This window comes from Mixophyes fleayi, chromosome 4, assembly GCF_038048845.1.
Source record: "Mixophyes fleayi isolate aMixFle1 chromosome 4, aMixFle1.hap1, whole genome shotgun sequence".
NCBI classification, from domain to species: Eukaryota; Metazoa; Chordata; class Amphibia; order Anura; family Limnodynastidae; genus Mixophyes; species Mixophyes fleayi.
In genome coordinates this window covers 18364013-18386091 of record NC_134405.1, presented here as the reverse complement: position 1 = coordinate 18386091, position 22079 = coordinate 18364013, and the positions used below count along the sequence as shown (strand labels likewise).

At 42.6% G+C, this 22079-nt stretch overlaps 1 protein-coding gene across 1 annotated transcript in view; it reads right to left on the bottom strand.

Moving 5' to 3' along the window:
- Positions 1-19736, bottom strand: part of CLDN15 (claudin 15) — a 52541-nt gene extending 32805 nt beyond the window's left edge. Inside the window, exon 1 of the mRNA XM_075206369.1 lies at positions 18985-19736. Within this exon, the coding sequence (XP_075062470.1) occupies positions 18985-19201 (217 nt within the window). The 5' untranslated portion in view covers positions 19202-19736. The remainder of the gene's footprint in view (positions 1-18984) is intronic.
- Between the last annotated feature and the right edge of the window lie 2343 nt (positions 19737-22079).

Sequence of the window (22079 nt, the reverse complement as noted above, 5' to 3'; positions counted from 1 at the left end):
TTGCTGGAGAAGGACTGAGAACATTTAAGGACAAATTCTAAAACGTGCAAAATTTCACGGAGTACTGTGAATATTACAGGGAAGAGTTTGAAAAATGTTGCCAATTACTAATCCACTCACAGTCATCCCACGTTTTACTGATTAGTCATATCACTGCAAGACTCATTTTTTTCATAATGTACCTATCTGTCTTTGCAACATATTTCTAAAACATTTTCAGCAAAAAAAAATAAACTTTTAGGATACAATTTCTTTTGCTACACAGATAACGGGCACTATGTCCTACAAATCTTCCTTACGTCATTTCACTGTAATCACATTTAATTCTGTTAAAATCTTTCTCCGAAAAAAAGTTCTCCTATCTTCAATTATGTTGGGTGATCCACTGTGTCAACGTGTGTAAAACTATAAAATCACCTTTTAAAGGCCACTTTGGATAGCACACACACGTCTCTTTAACTGTCCTATGAATAATGTTACGCTTTCCTAGAAAAACTGTTTTATCTTGCACACACAAAATCCAACACACAAATGCGCCGTAAAAAAAATTTATGAATTTGTACAATTGTCATAAACAAGCAATATACTCGCAGAAACCGCTGGCTATTTTACGTCAAAGGCATAAAAAGATAAACTGCACACTAAAAGGTAACGCTTTTCTGTTAAACATTAGAGTGTACACTCATGAGATTAGGCTGTGTGATAATGAGTGACACCCAGAATTGACCAAGGTTCAGAGCAGGTATTTCATCATCATCATCATCATCAACATTTATTTATATAGCACCAACAAATTCTGTAGCGCTTTACAATTGGGAACAAACAGTAATAAAACAATACTGGGTAATACATACAGAGAGGTTAGAGGACCCTGCTTGCAAGCTTACAATCTATGGGATTTTAGGGAATGCTGTTGTTATCATTTCCTACTTAATGACTCATAAAAATTGGTTCCGTTCACTAAATGCTTTCAAAAGGTGCGTTTAAATGGCAAATCCGATGAAAATATGTTATTTCTATATCTTAGTTTGTGAGCAAATTATCTAATTCGAAGCCCCCCCCTCTATATCATTTCACTATGAGCCTGAAGACATGGAACTACGTAGCTATCCCATTTCGTGGACCGCAAAAGGGGTGGGGCTTCACAGAAAAGTGGGTGTAGTTTTACCCAAATGTGTCCATTCGTGGGCGACGTTTGGGTGGAGCAGGGGCTTGCCTTATTTTGTATTATGTCGGGAGGTATGAAGCTTTGTAGAGTAGTGGCGTGCACACGTCAGTGCAGAACACCCTCTGGGGATACAGCCTGAAGAAAAAAAGAGTCCCTTTAAATTTAAGCGACTATGGATAACGTCCATGCTTACCGAATAGCCAGATATACCAAGAATAACATTCAGCATACAGGACATGAGAAGTTGTACTGTGCGGTTATTCATAAACACAGAATAAGAATAGATACTGAGAGCAGCATACAGAACAAGAATTTGTACCCCCAAAGCTGGGGGTAGTTAAGCCCATTCGAGAAAGGGCCTGCTAAGAGCTTATAATCTAATGGATTCAGAAGCTTATATCAGAAAAATAATATGAAATCTGTTTTTCTGGCTCCCAGCTGTAATATTCCACCAGATGATGAACTTATAACAGTCAATAAAATAATTTGTTTTATTGCAAGTTATAACAATGCTGAGAGTATGACTGACTGCTTTATTGTAGGAGAGTGAGTATCGCTGAGGTATGTACATTCTCAATGTCAAGGTCCTCGGTCTGAACATAACAGCTGGAGAGATAAAGAAACTTACTGAGGTGGCAGAGTAACTGCAGTGTATACTGGTGTAGGAAATAACATGGACAGGAGGATGTAATGTTATTCTTATAGATGAAGAGTAAATACGTTGTAGAGGGTAGACGAAGGTTATATCGGTAGGGTTAAATACTAATTTAGAGACAATAATTATAGGGTATTTAGAAAATGTTATAATCCATAAGGGTACACTTGTCGGATTGTCTGAGGTAGTGCATCACAGAGTATAGCTGCAGCACAAGAGAAGAAGTCTTAGAGATGGGAATGGAAGGCAGTGATAAGGGAGGATGATAGGGGTAGGTCATTGGCAGAATGAAGAGCACTGGTAGGGTGGTAAACATAAAAAAGGGAAGAGATGTAGAAGAGTGCAGCATTGTGGAGGGCTTTGTAAATGGGAACTATATATATACCCTAATGATGAGCATGCTCTACTTTAAATAAATAAAACAGTAAAGAACAAAAACAAGAGTCCACTCTTCATAGCTTATTCAAATACACATTGTCTTTTAATGGATGGAAACTATTTTATCTACATTATCATACGCAGCGTTGTCTGATTTGTTTGAACTAAACTTTCTCCACGAATATGTGGCTGTAGCTTACATTACAGTTGTCTAAGTAATGGGCCATGGGCAAATGGACATGATACTACAGTGTATGATCATAATCCAGGCCATGAATATAGGTTTATTATGTATCTGTCGACCACTCTGGACAACACTAGATGAAATATCACCCAGTCCTCATTAATGCCTTCCCTGTCTTTATTCTTTGATTATCACCATTTATAGTCTATTTTAACTCCAAGGTCAAAGAGGACATTTGTCTTTGGCAGTTTCAAAGAGGCTATGTGCGTATTCTGTATTTTTTGTGTAACTCCCATTAAGGCTAGGCACTTGAGTAAGATATGCCCAGGGCGACAGGGGCGACCGCCAGGGCGCAACGCTGAAGGGGGGCGCAATTTAGGAATATTTGAGGTTAATTTGGTTAAAATTGAGGGCTAGGGGGGCGGCATTTGTCTTTCTTGCCCTAGGCGCTAGTATTCTAAGTTACGGCTCTGGATATGCCCATTAGGAAATTACAAGTGGTACTGCTACAAATTTTGGAGAGGAGAGAGAATTCGCTGAGTGAGCTTTGAGGACGGAGGGTGAAGCTCACTGAGGGAGATAAGGACATGGAAAAGGGTGAAGAAAATCAAGATACTCCTATGAGGAGCCAGTCTAATGAGCAGAGAGCGGGGGTTGAAGTGGGCTGGTATATTGTGGGTTGGCCATTCCACCACTTCTCCTACTGCCTTCATTGCAAAACTATAACATTCCATTCAATTCATTGTTCATACTGTCACTTCTAAATTTCCACTTCGACCACTGGCAGAGAGTATACAACACCAGTAGATACTGAAGTCTACAGTCAATAATTTAATTACCAAACCTTACTTGAGCCCCAGTAGAGTAGTAACAGAGTGAGCTGTGCTCGAGTTCAAACTTTGGGATAACTGAGATCTTGTCTGATTGTTGATTGAAAGAGAACTAATGACCTGTGCACACTCTATATACTCCCCTGACAGAGCAGCCATGGAGTTAACAGGAAACGCAGAGACTTTGGGCCTGATGTTAAGTTGGACGTAATTTATGGTCAAAAAAGGCATCCATATAAATAGTGAATTTATGCCCGACCCCTGAATTGTAGGCAACTCAATATGCGTCTAGTTATGCACCCACTGCAACTACCCCAGGTTTATGTCAGACTTACGCCAGGCACATGTACATTCACATATGCATACGCACAACCAGATCATAAGCACAAGAAAAGTTTTTTATGCAAAAGATGAAACATGCCATAAACGTGTAACAGGCCCATAAGCAATGTTGAACTCGATGGATGCTTTAAATAGTGGACTCGTGGCACATGAATTTATCCTTCAGAAAGTCCTATTGTAGAATGAAACATGTTGAGTCCAATAACAACATGAAACACATTGAGTCCAATTATAGGATGAAACGCGATGAATCCAATTATAGGATGAAACGTGTTGAGTCCAATTATAGGATGAAACGCTTTGGTAACACTGCAAGACATTGGAACATGTTCACAAATGAATTTGTCATCTATAAATGTAGTGCTTGTTACCTGTATTCCATCTTTATAGTGGGACTACAGTTCAGCTTGTCAGCGGTCCACAAATGAACAAATACCTTATATGCTCCGGACTCAAGTAGAATACTCAGAAGGGACGGAATTAGGAAGAGAACATAGAGTAAGAGTAAGCATTTTTTATCAGTGCTGATACAGTACTGTACATGATCCATCTGTATACGGGCCTTGCACCAAAAAGCTATAGCATTGTAACTTAATCAATAAGTTACTTCTATACAGCATTAATTTTCATGCATTTTTTACTCTGCATTTAATTACATATTATACATACAATATTTTCATTGGAAAATAATGCGCAGAGCCCAAAAGTGTAACATCAGGAACCCATACCCAGGGGCAGGCAGGGGGCATCTACCACCCGGGCCTGTTCCATTGTGGGCTACCTTGGGCTGGGTCACCTATATTGTTTTCCTTTAAAATGTTACTAATAGGCTACTGAGTTGAGTCTTCCCCCCGGGCTAAAATTTGCCAGCCCCCCCCTGCCCAAACCTATTCCGTAAGGTCATGGGACTGTTGACATGTGAGTTGGACTAATACTACAAAGAGTAGAGATTGAGGGACAGTACGGAGAAATGTAAATTGCTAAATTGAGAGGGCTTAAGACAGCGATGGGCAACATGCAGTTTGCGAGCCGCCAGCAGCCTACGGAGCTTTCACCTCTGGCTTCCCAGTCAGCTCCTCCATATTTTATTAGAATCAGGGCAGCCGACTTCCACGTTACGTGAACTCCTCTGCATAGTGCAGGGAGCTCACACGGCGTACCCGGAGGAGGAGGGAGCGCAATTTGCACTCCCTCCTTCCCAGGCCCGGCGCTCCCATTAGGCAACGTTAGGCAGTTGCCTAGGGTGCCAGGCTCTGGTGGGCGCCACAGAATTAAAAGGCAGATAGTTTTATACTGTAAAACTGTGCGGCGACCGCTGGGCATACCTTCCACGGCCGCCGCACAGCTATGGATCACCATCGCTGCAACGGCCTCCCCTTCAACAGCTGATGGGGTACACCTCTGTCTCCTCCACTCCCCCTCCCCTCACTGACTGTCGGGCGTGACATCATCACCAGGGCCTGACAGTGTCAGTGAGGGACGGGACCCGGCAGAGAGGAGCAGAGTTATGGAGTTTAAGGTAAGGAAAGACCGGGGGCGGATTTTTTGGGGGGGGGGCAGATTTTTTTTTGGGGGGGGACAGATTTCAAAATTGCGCCTAGGGTGTTGGGGACCCTAACACCGGCCCTACTCCTTCCTCTGTGCGACCCCTATTTAAGGCCAGAGGGCTGCACATGTTGCACCCCACTTCTTTCACATTGCCCCTCACTGGCTTAAGAGACAAATATTGCGACAAGGAACAGTACCCAGAAGAGCAGAGAGTGTGATTTCTCCATCGCAAGAATGGTCAGGTGCTGGGAAATAACAACAGCACATTGTTAGACTTTATTGCGACATATAAAATCTATGCATGTTTGTGCAGGAGGTATCATAAAGGAATAAAGTTGGGAGTTTTACGAGAGATAGTCTGATACCCATAATTGCATCAGCTTGCTGTGTCCCGACTTTTGGTGGTTTCAAACTTGCATGTGCAAGGACCCCATCTCCAAGCCCCCACCCACATGACTCAAGGATACAGAGAGTCTGAGCTAGCTAAAGACACACTGAGGAGGTAGGTGCCATAGTACAAATTGGCATCCAACATGAGACTTAAAGCTAAATCATTATGCTCCAATACTACTTATGAGGAAAAGGGGTTATTTCATAAATCCAAACTTTTAGGCATGGTTATAAACCGGTGTCTTAATCAAGATCACTGCTCGGAAAGTTCTCTGACCTTATTTATATCCCCTGAACCTGCAAACACAAGTTTGGAAAATAAAATCTGTGGGTACATGCAGGCAGTTGCTATCTTATATATAAAAATCATTGGTCTGTTTGTTTGATTGTCTGTCTGTCCAGTTAAGAATTCGGACACTCCTGCACTGATTGGGATGAAACCAATGCAAGGTGGCCCAGTTAGATTCTGGCCATGTTTTAGAGGGGTTAGGGTCCTGTTTGAACCTCTTGTTGCTGTACGTTGGATAGAACTTTGACCTTGGGAGCCAGTTCTGGGCCTTCCACTAGATGGATTTGGAAGAAAGCTTCACAGAATGGTAACATTGGATCCCAGAAGACATACTAGGGTTTGAGGTCCCGGTCAGACCTCCCATTGGTGTACGCTAGGCAGAATTTCGACCTGGGGAGTCTGTTCTGGACCTTCCACTAGATGGATTTGGATGATAACTTCACAGAGGGGTGGCAATTGGTCTGGGATGCCTAATGAAGGGGTTGGGGTCCTGGTCGGACCTCCTGTTGGTGTACACTGGGCATAACTTTGACCAGGGGAGCCTGTTCTGGGCCTTCCATTGGATGAATTTGGATGATAACTTTACAGAGGGGTGGCAATTGGTCTGGGATGCCTAATGGAGTGGTTGGGGTCCTGTTCGAACCTTCCATTGCTGTACGCTGGACAGAACTTTGACAAAAGCAGCCTGTTCTGGGCCTTCCACTGGAAAGATTTGGATGACAGCTAAGTTGCTAATTATTTTTAAAATGTTGACAGTTACATCCAACTCATTGATACTTAATAACTTGAAGACTTAAACCCAGGAAATGCCAGGTACTTCAGCTAGTTATTTACTAAGCATGAGTAAGCTGCATATTAAGAAAATATTATATTGCATAGACCTTAAGCAATGGTGCAAGGGAACGGCAGGCAAATCATTAAACTTTACATTGGTGCAATATACCCGGCCTTCAATTGAAAGACTAATATACAATAATTCACTACAGAAAATGTACTGTTCTCAGAAGATAAAGGGGTTGTCTGCCTTGGAATGACTCATTTATTGTCTCGTACATAGTTTATACCCTCCTTCACCTTTCACTCTATAGTTTGATTTACTTTTCCTGACTTCCTTCCGTGCTTATAAGCCATGTATTTATGTAATCATAATTAGTAAACAAAAATAAAATATAACAACATATAATTTTTGACTTCAGTACTTTCCCCATGGAAAGTAGTGGATAATACATAGTTTTAGCAGGTGTTGTGTTTAGCATTAATGCATTGTAAGATACATTTTTTAATAGGTGGAATTTAGCTCTGTAAATGTTTTCACCTGTGTTTTTACCAAAAACAAAGGGTGTCGTAAAGGTCTGCCGTTATCCAAAAAAGAATTTGAGTGATAAATAGTTAATTAATACTTATATTAAAAAAGAGCACCATTATAACTAAAGCTTGCTAGTGTTGGTGACTCAAGCTCCTTTTTTTCAGTGGGATTTACTTAGTAAAAAATAAAACTAAAGTAAGATAAGAGAAAAAATGTTGTTTCTATATTTCTAGTATATACATTAATCCATTCTGCAAACTAATTATTAACTAATCCATTTTCTGGTTGTATAATCCAGAGTATGTCTACAAGTTCTCTATGACACGTGTTTCTTTATCATACAGAACTTTGGAATCTTCTGTCTTCCTGACAAATTATAGATGATCTTATCTAGACAGTTTTCTGTCTTCAGAAATTCTTACAAATAGAGAGATGTACATTATGAAGCAAGTCTTGGAAAACACATCCGTGAAGTGGTTGTGAGACTGAGGAGAAAGTGGAGGCAAGAAGAGGTGGTGATGGAGTATGAGTCTGATGACAAGGTGGAGGCAAGAGGAGAAGTGGAGTAGGGTAAGTCTATGGAGATGAGTGGAGATGAAAAGACATGGTGGATTTGGGTGATTCTGAGGGGAAAATGTGTGGGTGAGGTGAGGTGAGTATGAGTAGAAAGTGTAAATGAAAAGAGATAGTGGGTTATAGTGATTATGGGAAGAAAGTGGAGGTGTGAAGAAATGGTGGGTAGGAGTAGAAGGTGGAGGTTCAAAGAGAAGGCTGTGTAGTATGTGTCTGGTTAAAGGAAATCATATATATAGTTATGTAGGGTGGGTACGAAGAGGAAGTAGAGTTTAGAAATATGTTGGAGTATGGGGAATTTCAGGAAAACATGAAAATGCGGAGAGATGGTGGGATTGAATAGAAAGTGTACATGAGAAGAGATGTTGGTGTAGTGTGGAGGAGGTATAGGTGGGTGAAGGGAGAAAGTGAAGTTTACAAAAGTTATTGGTGAAGAATTAATCTGAGGAGAATGTGGAGTTGGTAAGAAGAGATGGTTTAGCAGGGTGAGTCTGAGGAGAAAGTGAAGCGTGAGTGAGAGTTCCATTGGGAAGAAATTATGATATACGGTATAGAGAGAAAATGGATGTAAGAATAGTTGGATGTATACTGAGCCTGAGGAGAAAGTGAAGATACGAAGTGATGGTGTAGCAGGGCAAATCTGAGGAAAAAGACAACTATGAGGAGTTAAGAGGATATAGTGAAGTAGGGTGAATATGACCAAAAAAAACGTGGTTGAGAAGAAAAGATGATGTAGAGTCTGAGGAGAAAGTAGACTGAAGCTGTGATGCCTGGGTTGTGTGAGTCTGGAGAGTGTGGAGGTGAGAGATTGTGTATTATGATGAGTCTGAAGTGTGTAGTGTGGGTCTGTGGAGAAAGAAGATATGGTATAAGAAGGTGAGTGAAATTAGAAAGTGAATATCAAATGAGATAATGGAGTAGAGCGAGTCTGAGGAGAAAATGTAGGTGAGGAGAAAGTGTGGAGCAGAGCTAGCCTGACAAGAAAGTGTATGTGAGGAGAGATGGTGGAGCAGAGCTAGCCTGAGGAGAAATGTAGGTGAGAAGAAAGGGTGGAGAAGAACTAGCCTGAGGATAAAATGTAGGTGAAGAGAAAGGGTGCAGCCAAACTAGCCTGACAATAAAGTGTATGTGAGGAGAGATGGTGAAGCAGAGATAGCCTGAGGAGAAAATGTAGGTGAGGAGAAAGGGTGGAGCAGAGCTAGCCTGAGGAGAAAATGTAAGTGAGGAGAAAGGGTGAAGCAGAGCTAAGTTGAGGAGAAAATGAAGGTGAAGAGAAAGGGTAGTGCAGAACTAGCTTGACAAGAAAGTATGTGAGGAGAGATGGTGGAGTAGAGCTAGCCTGAGGAGACAATCTTGGTGAGGAGAAATGGTGAAGCAGAGCTAGCCTGAGGAGAAAATGTAGGTGAGGAGAAAGGGTGGAGTAGAGCTAGCCTGAGGAGACAATCTAGGTGAGGAGAAAGGGTGAAGCAGAGCTAGCATGAGGAGAAAATGTAGGTGAGGAGAAAGGGTGGACAGAGCTAGCCTGAGGAGAAAATGTAGGTGAGGAGAAAGGGTGAAGCAGAACTAGCCTGAGTAGAAAATGTAGGTGAAGAGAAAGGGTGGAGCAGAACTAGCCTGAGCTGAAAATGTAGATGAAGAAAAAGGGTGGAGCAGAGCTAGCCTGAGGAGAAAATGTAGGTGATGATAAAGGGTGGAGCAGAAATAGCCTGAGGAGAAAATTTAGTTGAGGAGAAAGGGTGGAGCAGAACTAGCCTGAGGAGAAAATTTAGGTGAGGAGAAAGGGTGGAGTAGAGCTAGCCTGAGGAGAAAATGTAGATGAGGAGAAAGGGTGAAGCAGAGCTATCCCGAGGAGAAAATGTAGGTGAGAAGAAAGGGTGGAGCAGTGCTAGCCTGAGGAGAAAATGTAGGTAAGGAGAAAGGGTGGAGCAGAACTAGCTTGAGGAGAAAATGTAGGTGAGAAGAAAGGGTGGAGCAGAACTAGCCTGAGGAGAAAATGTAGGTAAGGAGAAAGGGTGGAGCAGAACTAGCCTGAGGAGAAAATGTAGGTGAAGAGAAAGGGTGGAGCAGAACTAGCCTGAGGAGAAAATGTAGGTGAGAAGAAAGGGTGGAGCAGTGCTAGCCTGAGGAGAAAATGTAGGTAAGGAGAAAGGGTGGAGCAGAACTAGCCTGAGGAGAAAATGTAGGTGAAGAGAAAGGGTGGAGCAGAACTAGCCTGAGGAGAAAATGTAGATGAAGAAAAAGGGTGGAGCAGAACTAGCCTGAGGAGAAAATGTAGGTGAGGAAAAAGGGTGGAGCAGAACTAGACTGAGGAGAAAATGTAGGTGAGTAGAAAGGGTGGAGCAGAGCTAACTTGAGGAGAAAATGTAGGTGAAGAGAAAGGGTAGTGCAGAACTTGCCTGACAAGAAAGTGTATGTGAGGAGAGATGGTGGAGTAGAGCTAGCCTGAGGAGAAAATGTAGGTAAGGAGAAAGGGTGGAGCAGAACTAGCCTGAGGAGAAAATGTAGGTGAAGAGAAAGGGTGGAGCAGAACTAGCCTGAGGAGAAAATGTAGATGAAGAAAAAGGGTGGAGCAGAACTAGCCTGAGGAGAAAATGTAGGTGAGGAAAAAGGGTGGAGCAGAACTAGCCTGAGGAGAAAATGTAGGTGAGTAGAAAGGGTGGAGCAGAGCTAACTTGAGGAGAAAATGTAGGTGAAGAGAAAGGGTAGTGCAGAACTTGCCTGACAAGAAAGTGTATGTGAGGAGAAAGGGTAGAGCAGAGCTAACTTGAGGAGAAAGTGTAGGTGTGGAAAAAGGGTGGAGCAGAACAAGCCTGAGGAGAAAATGTAGGTGAAGAGAAAGGGTAGAGCAGAGCTAACTTGAGGAGAAAATGTAGGTGAAGTGAAAGGGTGGAGTAGAGCTAGCCTGAGGAGAAATTGTAGGTGAGGAGAAAGGGTGGAGCAGAGCTAGCCTGAGGAGAAAATGTAGGTGAAGAGAAAGGGTGAAGCAGAGCTAGCCTGAGTTGAAAACGTTGATGATGAAAAAGGGTGGAGCAGAGTTAGCCTGAGGAGAAAATGTAGGTGAGGAGAAAGGGTAGAGCAGAGCTAACTTGAGGAGAAAATGTAGGTGAAGAGAAAGGGTGGAGTAGAGCTAGCCTGAGGAGAAATTGTAGGTGAGGAGAAAGGGTGGAGCAGAGCTAGCCTGAGGAGAAAATGTAGGTGAAGAGAAAGGGTAGTGCAGAACTAGCCTGACAAGAAAGTGTATGTGAGGAGAGATGGTGGAGTAGAGTTAGACTGAGGAGAAAATGTAGGTGAAGAGAAAGGGTGGAGCAGAACAAGTCTGAGGAGAAAATGTAGGTGAGGAGAAAGGGTAGAGCAGAGCTAACTTGAGGAGAAAGTGTAGGTGTGGAAAAAGGGTGGAGCAGAACAAGCCTGAGGAGAAAATGTAGGTGAAGAGAAAGGGTAGAGCAGAGCTAACTTGAGGAGAAAATGTAGGTGAAGAGAAAGGGTGGAGTAGAGCTAGCCTGAGGAGAAATTGTAGGTGAGGAGAAAGGGTGGAGCAGAGCTAGCCTGAGGAGAAAATGTAGGTGAAGAGAAAGGGTAGTGCAGAACTAGCCTGACAAGAAAGTGTATGTGAGGAGAGATGGTGGAGTAGAGTTAGACTGAGGAGAAAATGTAGGTGAAGAGAAAGGGTGGAGCAGAACAAGTCTGAGGAGAAAATGTAGGTGAGGAGAAAGGGTAGAGCAGAGCTAACTTGAGGAGAAAGTGTAGGTGTGGAAAAAGGGTGGAGCAGAACAAGCCTGAGGAGAAAATGTAGGTGAAGAGAAAGGGTAGAGCAGAGCTAACTTGAGGAGAAAATGTAGGTGAAGTGAAAGGGTGGAGTAGAGCTAGCCTGAGGAGAAATTGTAGGTGAGGAGAAAGGGTGGAGCAGAGCTAGCCTGAGGAGAAAATGTAGGTGAAGAGAAAGGGTGAAGCAGAGCTAGCCTGAGTTGAAAACGTTGATGATGAAAAAGGGTGGAGCAGAGTTAGCCTGAAGAGAAAATGTAGGTAAGGAGAAAGGGTGGAGCAGAGCTAGCCTGAGGAGAAAATGTAGGTGAGGAGAAAGGGTGGACAGAGCTAGCCTTTGTTGAAAATGTAGGTGAGGAGAAAGGGTGGAGCACGGCTAGCCTGAGGAGAAAATGTAGGTCAGGAGAAAGGGTGGAGCTGAGCTAGCCTGAGGATCAAATGTAAGTGAGGAGAAAGGGTGGAGCAGAGCTAGCCTGAGGAGATAATGTAGGTGAGGCGAGATGGTGGTGTAGAGCGAGCAGGTGCAGGCTGAGCTGGGCATTGAGGCATCTCAGGATGGTGGTAACAGATGATATCTACAGAGAGTGACCGGGCCTCAAATAGGCTTTTATTCTGTAAAAGCGTTAGTGTAGGACGTATGAAGAGTATAATATTGGTAAACTGTTAGAAAAGAATTATGACTCTAGACAATAAAAAGGTCAGACCCACCTGGTATCATATACCTGGCAGGAGATGAATGTTTACCCAGATACTCTGGGAATACTGGAAAGTGTAAACATAACTGGGGTGTATATTCAGAGATCGGTCTCACAAGGGGTTAAGTTCTGGAGTCAGTTTCTCATTACTAACGGGATAATCCCTTGATATATCTGACATTCACAGATGTATCTGTTTCTGCTCCCTGTCTGTGCCGCACGGAGCAGTAATCTCTACTCACACGTATGGAGAATATCTCTGCACACTCAACGCAACAACATGAAATGCAAGTCTTATAGTGTGCACATAGTTTCTTTAAACGGTGTAAAAGTTATAGCGGCTGTCGCTGGGATTTAACCATACAATTGGGCTCTTTTGAGCGGTGTTAAAAAATAAATCCTTACTGACCTGATCGCCAGGCCTATATGTGAATGAATTTGATGTTGAGTTAAATATGCTAACTACAGTTGTTCCTAGTTCATTGTCTATATCTCTGCTCCTTTATTAAGAGATTGGAGACGTATGTTATGACCCCTAGCTAGATTTCAGCCTTTCCATAAGATGACAATAGTATAGATAGCAGCTTATATTTTCTAGCATAACACATCAGGAAAGAGGTAGTCCAAACTCAGGCTGTCAAGTTAATCAAAGAAAATAATTGTACAAACATCTACAATTGCCAAAATAACAGCAGTGCAGGGAAAGGTAAGTGATTACCAATACCAGGCTAAGTTTGGACTTCCTATTGGTCTTGATGTGTTATACAAGATGATGTAAGATCATGCGATTACTGTTGTCAAGTAAGGGGTTATGTTCCTTATGGGAGTCTGTTTCCTTGGGTTTATATGATTTTCAGCAACAAGCATCTCTCACAGACTTTGCAGGCAATGTTTCAGATTATCATTATTATTATCTTTAATTTATAAGGCGCCACAAAGGGTCCGCAGCGCCGTACATGACATACAAAAAACAATGAGCCATGACACAACACGATACAGAAAGAACAAAAAATGAACAAAAATATATACACAGACACATGTAACATGGTAATGCAAATCAAATTATTACTGGGATAATGAGTGAAAGTGATGGTAGAAATCAGCAAGAAGTAGGCCAAAGCTTAAGAAAACAGGGCTAGGGAAGCAGGCCAAGAGGTACAGAGGGTGACGGAATAGTACAAGAAGCACACAAGGAAAGAGGACCCTGCTCCTGAGAGCTTTTATTATTATTATTATTAATATTTATTTATAAGGCGCTACAAGGCATCCGCAGCGCCGTACAGAGACAAACAAAATCACAATACAATGGGAGACAGCACAGTACAGTAAACACAGCAACTCAGTACCCTCAATGCACAGCTAGAGAGGGCGGGGAAGGGGGAGGGAGGATCCGCAAACGACGGGGCCCAAGAAGGGGGGCGCGGAAGACAGGGAGACCCCCAGGGGGGAGGAGGGAGCGAGAGTGGACGTGGGGTGGAGGACCCTCGAGGAGGAGGGCTAAGTAGCTGGAGAGCAGAGTTAGAAGTGGTGGAAACAGGAGGAGAGATGGCCCTGCTCAGAGGAGCGTACAATCTAAGGGATTAATCCCTTATTTTATTAATCTAAGCTTACATCCTAAAGGAAGGGGGAGACACAAATAGGGTTATACTAACTGGGGGAGAGAGTTAGGAGGAGGACTGATAGATTAGGTTATGAGGTAATGGACTGGGGTTATTAGTAAATTCACAGCCCACTGTGGTGGATGAAAATATTATAGTGTGCAGAGCACACTGTTTTTAAGCAACAAATGCAAAATATTCTACAAAGTGAATTAATAAACAATTTTAGGCTACCAATAAAATCCATGCTTTATTTGAAACAAACATGCTGTAGGGGTCTACTTAGGACCCAATGATAACTTGAGTGGCCAATTCAAGCCCGATGAGCAATTATACTATGTATTATATCGACTCTTGCACCTAAACGTTATCATTTCTCTATATGAATTGAGTATATTAAGCAAGTTGCACAAATAACCTCCAGGCTATAGCACACAGAGTAATCACTCTATTGTGATTCCTCTAGGTCAAGCAATGTAACTTGCTAATTGTTTCTGGCATAATTAATTAGAGCATTGTATAAGCCGAGCGCTTGCCTACAGGTGATGTTGTTTTTGACCACAAAAGCAGCTTTGGGGCGTAGCACGGACAGAAGCGGAGTTCTCCACAGGTAAAATTCACAGCCTTAGGCTAGGTGCACACTACGGAAATTTCCGACCAATGTGTTATCTATAACGATTTTATTAATAAGTGGAAAAAAAAATTCCCGATCAGCATGCCGATTCATGCGTACACACTATACACGTTTTAAAAGATTTACCCTCAGATCTGTGTTCTTCATCTGTCATAACCATCGGCTGAAAAGATCAAGGGGAATATTTACTAAACTGCGGGTTTGATAAAGTGGAGATGTTGCCTATAGTAACCAATCAGATTCTAGTTCTCATTTATTTAGTACATTCTACAAAATGACAGATTGGTTGCTATACATATACAGTTTTTCAAACCCGCAGCATAGTAAATATACCCCTATGACTCTGTAAACTCTGTGGAGATCCTGATGGTGAGCGCATACACACCGCAGCATTGGAAGGATGTCGTTCCATAGCTGAACGAGATTTATAGTAATGCTGAACAATCGAATCAAACGATGGTCGGTGCTTTGGGACGACTATCGTTCATCGTCTAATTGTACATACAAATGAGATATCGGGCTGAATGTGATTGGCCCGATAGCTGGCTGAAAACACTGTAGTTTGTACCCAACCGTAAGCTTGCATATGAATTGGAAAAAAATCTACTGAACGACTGATACCTCAGAAATATAATGCATCCCTCCTAGAGAAAACACTCTCATATATACAGTACTCAATGCACTTCTTCATGATACCATAAAATATATAAACATTTCATTGCAAACTAGACAGGCTTTACTATTTACAGACATTTCACCGATGTTCTGACAGCTGGGTCTTACAAGCATCAGAATTGGTTAATGGACAACCACTCCCTAGAACTCAGTAGAAGGAGCCACATTGTGCATGCAGCCTATCAACTAACTAGGAACCAATGGCATCCATTCCTCAGTAATGTCATTGGTGGCTGCATTCTTAAAATTATTGGATCACCCAACACAATGGCTGTCTTTACTCTGTGTAGGCAGCAGGCGAATGCTATAAATGCTATAAACAAATAGAAGCCTAGTAAGTTATCCCATCAATGGGGACTGTGTAACAACATATGTAAAAAACGCTTTTTAAAGTACAACTCAATCCTGTTGGCTTACGGAGAAAGGGAGGGAGTGACCCTCACGCCACATGGCAATGATTAATTTCACTACCACCTCCGTAGCGCCACCTGACTCCTCCTCCAGGCACTACTCTGGGGGACCTCAGCGTAGTGTGGCAAAGAGGGACATTGGGGGTGTTTATATACTGAGGCAGAAATGGACCACACTTTACTCCATATTAGCACAAAAACACCTAATTTTCCAGGGTTTCCCACTTCTGACCCCAAGATTACTATGAAAATCGAATCTTATTTATTATCACAGAAAAGAGAAGGCTTTATAAGTGTCCGAATCTGCTGGGCAACACCAGCCACTAGGCACAGGTTAATGTTTATTTGTTACCAAATAGTCCATTCTACTCTAGGAATATAAATGGACTGAGAAATCAGTTTCTTATACCGTATTTCCCCATGTATAAGACGCACCTTTTTCCCAAAAATTTGGGGTCTAAAAACTGGGTGCGTCTTATACAGTGGTAGCGGGGATCCAGGGGGGGGGGGGCAGCGTTACAGTGGCAGTGGGAGGCATTTGCAGGGGCTTACTGCCGACGGCTACACACTATGTGCAAGTCTGTTCGGCAGAGACAGGCAGGGAGACTGGAGCAAGCCCCTGCAATCTCCGCACACTTTTTGACAGCTACCGTAATATATTTATAAATATAAATTTCTGGGTCAAATTTTAGGTGTGTCTTATACATGGGAGCGCCTTATACATGGGGAAATATGGTACTTCACCCCACTGCGTCCCATAAATCTTGGAAAGCTCTATTTTCAGACATGCACATATTCCAGATTAAACTTATTGTAGCTGAAAGTTAAGGGTAATGCAAGAGTTCTTATAGTGCCTGTGGAAGGAACCAATTCTACATTTTACGAAGCTGCTAATTGCGATTCAGAATTCAATTTTGTAAGCATTAAGTTCTGAAATATTTAAAGCGTTTATATTCATAATGACAACATGCATCTTGCTAAATATACACTTTCCTGAAGCTTGATATCTCATCACTTTGCATAATTCCCAACTGTAGAGCGCTACGGAGTTTGCTGGCGCTATATAAACAAACGTTGATGCTGTTGATGATAACTCACAATTCACTATAGTTTGCCACCTGTTCTGTCTTTCTCAGAAAAGTATTTTTTCAAAACAACATCATTTAGCTGATACCGTTAAAAGTGAATGCATTCATGATCTGTGGATCAACAAATAACAAGGTTACTGATAGAGTTAAACAAATGATCATGCATTCAGACTGAAGTGTGTGTCAGTTTCAGCCAGAGCAGGTGAAGTAGTTAAATTATGAGAAGTAAAATTGTTATATACTGAATATATAACATATTCCAGTGCCTAGTAAATACAAGAGGAACAGGTAACCCACCTCCTGAGTGCCTTATTACACTGTAATAGAATATAAAGAGGTAACCCACCTCCTGAGTGCCTTATTACACTGTAATAGAATATAAAGAGGTAACCCACCTCCTGAGTGCCCTTTTACACTGTATATAATATATGGGAAGGTAACCCACCTCCTGAGTGCCATATTACACTGTATATATCAAATAAAGAGGTCACCCACCTCATGGGTGCATTATTTCATATTATATGGTATATAACAAGCTAATTTACCTCCTGAATGTCTTATTACACTGTATAAAGTACTAACAAATTGTCCCTAGTCTGCCTATCAGTGTGTGTGTGTGTGTGTGTGTGTGTGTGTGTGTGTGTCAGGGAATTTAGACTGTAAGCCCCAATGTGACAGGGACTGATGTGAGTGAGTTCTCTGTACAGTGCTGTGGAATAAATGGTGGTATATAAATAAATAGTGATGATGATGATAGTATATGAAGCGATAACCCACCTCTTGAGTGCCTTATCACACTATATATGGTATATGAAGAGTTAACCCACCTCCTGAGTACCTTATTACACTGTATATAGCATATGAAGAGGTAACCCACCTCCTGAGTGCCTTATTACACTGTATATAGCATATGAAGAGGTAACCCACCTCCTGAGTGCCTTATTACAGTGTATATAGTATATGAAAAGGTAACCCACCTCCTGAGTGCCTTATTACACTGTACATAGCATATGAAGAGGTAACCCACCTCCTGAGTGCCTTATTACACTGTACATAGCATATGAAGAGGTAACCCACCTCCTGAGTGCCTTATTAGATTGTATATAGCATATGAAGAGGTAACCCACCTACTGAGTGCCTTATTACAGTGTATATATGAAGAGGTAACTCACCTCCTGAATGACTTATTACACTGTATATAGTATATGATAAGGTAACCTTCCTCCTGAGTGCCTTATTACCCTGTATATAGTATATGAAAAGGTAACCCACCTTCTGAGTGTCATATTACACTGTATATAGTATATAATAAGGTAACCCACCTTCTAAGTGCCTTGTTACACTGTATATAGTATATGAAGAGGTAACCTACCTCCTGAGTGCCTTGTTACACTGTATGTAGTATATGATAAGGTAACCGAACTCCTGAGTGCCTTATTACCCTGCATATAGTATATGAAAAGGTAACCCACCTCCTGAGTGCCTTATTACACTGTATATAGTGTAATATATGAGAAAGTAACCCACCTCCTGAGTGCCTTCTTACACTGTATATAGCATGTGAAGAGGTAACCCACCCCCTGAGTGCCTTATTGCACTGTATATACGGTAATATATGAGAAAGTAACCCACCTCCTGAGTGCCTTACTGCACTGTATACATAGTATATGGAGAGGTAACTCTTCTTACCAGTGCTTTATTACACCCTGACATATCACATACCCTGTGTATAATAAAACACTTTACACAATTCATTGAATTACTAAAAAAAAGGTGCCTTTCTGTTTTATATATACAGATGAAGCAGGATTTATTACAGTGAGCAGAGCACAATAGCACATAAACCATTTTGCAATACATTTAAATATCTCAAGATATAAACAGATAGGCTATTTACAGATCTGCCAGCCAGACTGCATGAATTTCCATATAAACCTTACTTAAGTGGTTCATTGTTCATTGTAACATACTCCGCTCAAACTTAAAGTATCATTTACAAAATATGATATTTTTATTCTAACTTTCGGTAGACCCTACATTAGATTAGGTCAGGATCATCTCTGTCCCACCGTTATCTAAGAGTCGTAGTCACCTTATGTTTCCCTTCTCACTGTGCCCTCTTGCGCTTTCTCTTATCTACTGCTTTGCCCACGTCTCCACGTCTTCCTCTGCATTCCCCCATGACCTTATAATCTACTTGCAAAGAATACACTTGGGAGTATTCTATCAAACTGTACGTTACCTCTAGTTTATAACCAAAAGTGCTTGTATTTTAAGATAATATAGAGTTCACACATCCATAAGGATAATTTACTTAAACTTTCTGAATCCTTCAATTGTATAGTTTTACCCCCAAGGACACACATTCTAGATCCATTTTACACTTCTGTGAATCATACAAGCAACACTTTCCTAGACCCCCACGTTCCACAACCACCCAACCAGCTGCTACTTCTCACCTGACAGTGCCAGCAAAGACTGGAAGTCTCGACAGTTGTACACTCCGGTGGAGTCGGTGGCACAGCTCATCCAGAGGTTTTCAAATAATGTGGAGGTTGTGATAACGTTTCCGTCAACGGAAGAAACCCGCCAGTTGGCATTGAAGAGAGTGATCCCCAACATGACGGAGCCTGACACCCCAAAGAAGAATCCCACCGTCTCCACAATGGCAGACATCTCCAGAGGGTTGTTGGAATGTGACACACACCTGGAACGTCTTTACTTCTTGTGTTGACTTGTGTTGTGTTGAATTTCTAGCTTTCACCTTCTGTGTCTCCTAATGGTCACTCCTAACACTATCGTCTCCCGCTGGCCAACGTTCCTCCGTCACTGTTTCCTCTTGTCTCTGTTTAGACCTGACCTGTTTAACTGGCCTCCACTGAGCTGTTATCTGTTACTGTGAAGTTTTACCTTTCTGCCAATGACCCTTTTCTACTGTAACATGGACCCTGCCCCAGTATCTCCTATTCCCTATGATAAAAGTGTAATAAGAACTTTTAGTCACTATCCCTGGTCTTCTTCTTATTCTGTTTCCAGCTTCTTGGCTGACTCTTCCAGTCTAGTCACTGTTTGTCCCCTGGCTCTTCTCTATCTTGCAGGTAACTCCAGTTGGAGATCCCTGACTGCAGTATGTGTAGTTGCTGGCTGGCATGCAGAATGAAATGTGTTCTGTTTGCCTGGCTGTACTGTCTGGTAGCAGTGTGAAGGTGTGGATATATTCACCTCCTTCTCCTCCTCCTTGCCCCAGCATGCTTTGCCACCACACCTATAGGAGGTGATACAGAATGCAGTGCTACACAGAGATATAATCTAGCTGTGCATATCACAGTCAGACACCTTCACCCAGCTCACAGGTGCAGAATTATCTATGCATAAGAATGCTCAGAATCATTATACTTAATGCTGTTGTCTGTGCAAGGACATAGATAGCACTGCAATGTCTGTAGCATAGAAATACATCATTTGGCAGAGGTTGTCTTAATTTTACTATATATACACAATATAAATAAATATGAGTGTACAATATGAAGGCTAATGTATTAGCTTTAAAGTCTTTTAGTCCTGTTTGCCAAGGTTGCCCATCTATTTTTTTTTGCAGTTAAAGATAATTGACAACATCATCATCCTCATTTATTTATATAGCGCCACTAATTCCGCAGCGCTGTACAGAGAACTCATTCACATCAGTCCCTGCCCCATTTGGGCTTACAGTCTAAATTCCATAACACACACACACAGACAGACAGACACAGACTTTCTGTCAATTTGTTAGCAGTCAATTAACCTACCAGTATGTGTTTGAAGTGTGGGAGGAAACCGGAGCACACGGAGGAAACCCACACAAACACGGAGAGAACATACAAACTCCTCACAGATAAGGCCATGGTCGGGAATTGAACTCATGACCCCAGTGCTGTAAGGAAGGAGTGCTAACCACTAAGCCACTGTGCTGCCCAACATTGCAAACGCGCAGAGCAAATCCTGCTTTGTAACATCAAACATTGTGACCACCCACTTGTACAAGGGAGGAGATGATTTGACTTTGAAGCCCAAGGGGTAAATGTATCATACCCCGGTTTTCTCAACTCGCGGGGGATCGGTGTCTTCTCAGCTTACATTTAAAGCGGCGCTGCCTGGTAAAGGGAAATTTTTGTTTACAAGGCAGCACCGCTTTAAATTTAAGCTGCGAACACGCCGATCTCCTGCGAGTTGAGAAAACTGGGGTATGATACATTTACCCCCAAGTGTGGCTCCATTGCACATGCGCTGTGCATGCTCAGAAGAACCTCCGTTCCCTCCTCTCACCCAGGGCCGGATTAAGGGAATGGAGGCCCTTGGGCTAAGGGGCCCTCCATTCCCCGCGAGGCCCCCAATGTGAGCCGTCCGCCGCCCCCCCACCCCCCGCGAGGACCCCCCCAAGCACTTACCTGTCAGTGCAGTCCTCCGTCCCGGCGCGCTGTAAGCTCCTTACTGAGGAGATCTCGCGAGAGTTCATGAACTCTCACGAGATCTCCTCAGTAAGCAGACTACAGCGCGCCGGGACGGAGGACTGCACTGACAGTACTCAGCAGCATCGATCGGGCCGGGGGCGCCCCCGCCCCCGACCGATCAATAATGCTGCTGAGGAGTTTGAAGGGCCCCCTGGATGCCCGAGGACCCTGGGCTCTAGCCCAGTTAGACCTCGGGTTAATCCGGCCCTGCTCTCACCCCGCCCCACACTTTCTATGGCACTGCTGAGAGGAAGAACTAACATAGTTGATGGGAGTGCAACTGCTACAGATCCCCTTCAGCGCCACCCCCTGCCGACCACGGAAGTTCTGACTTTGGTTAATACGGTATAGAAATATTAAACCGCAGTTATTGTCTCAGTTAAGCAAAAGATTAACTCTTACTACTTCAGGTCAATATCGGCAGTATTTTTTTTATAAATGACAATGGTGATTTAAAACTTATCGCTGAAATCGGGAGCCTAGTAGTACACTATATGGACAAAAGTATTTGGCCATACCTGTTAATTACTGAATTGAGGTGTTTCATTCAGACCCGTTGCCAGAGGTGTATAAAATCAAGCACCTAGCCATCTATTCTCTATTTGCAAACATTTGTGATACAAAATGGGTCGTTCTGAAGAGCTCAGTAACTTCAAGTGTGGTACTGTGATAGGATGTGTGGTACTGTGATAGGATGCGTGGCACTGTGATAGGATGCCACCTTTACAATAAGACGGTTTGTGAAATTTCATCCCTGCTGAATATTCCACGGTCAACTGTAAGTGATATTACTAGAAAGTGGAAGCATTTAGGAACAACAGCAACTGAGCCATGAAGGGAAGACCACATAAAATCACAGAGCGGGGTCAACGACTGCAAAGGGGCATGGTGCGTAACAGTCGCCAATGCTCTACTGATTCCATAGCTGAAGAGTTCCGAACTTCCACTGGCATTAATGTAAGCACAATAACTGTGCTGCGGCAGCTTAACGGAATGGGTTTCCATGGCCGAGCAGCTGCATGTAAGCCTCACATCACCAAGACCAATGCCAATGGACCAATGCC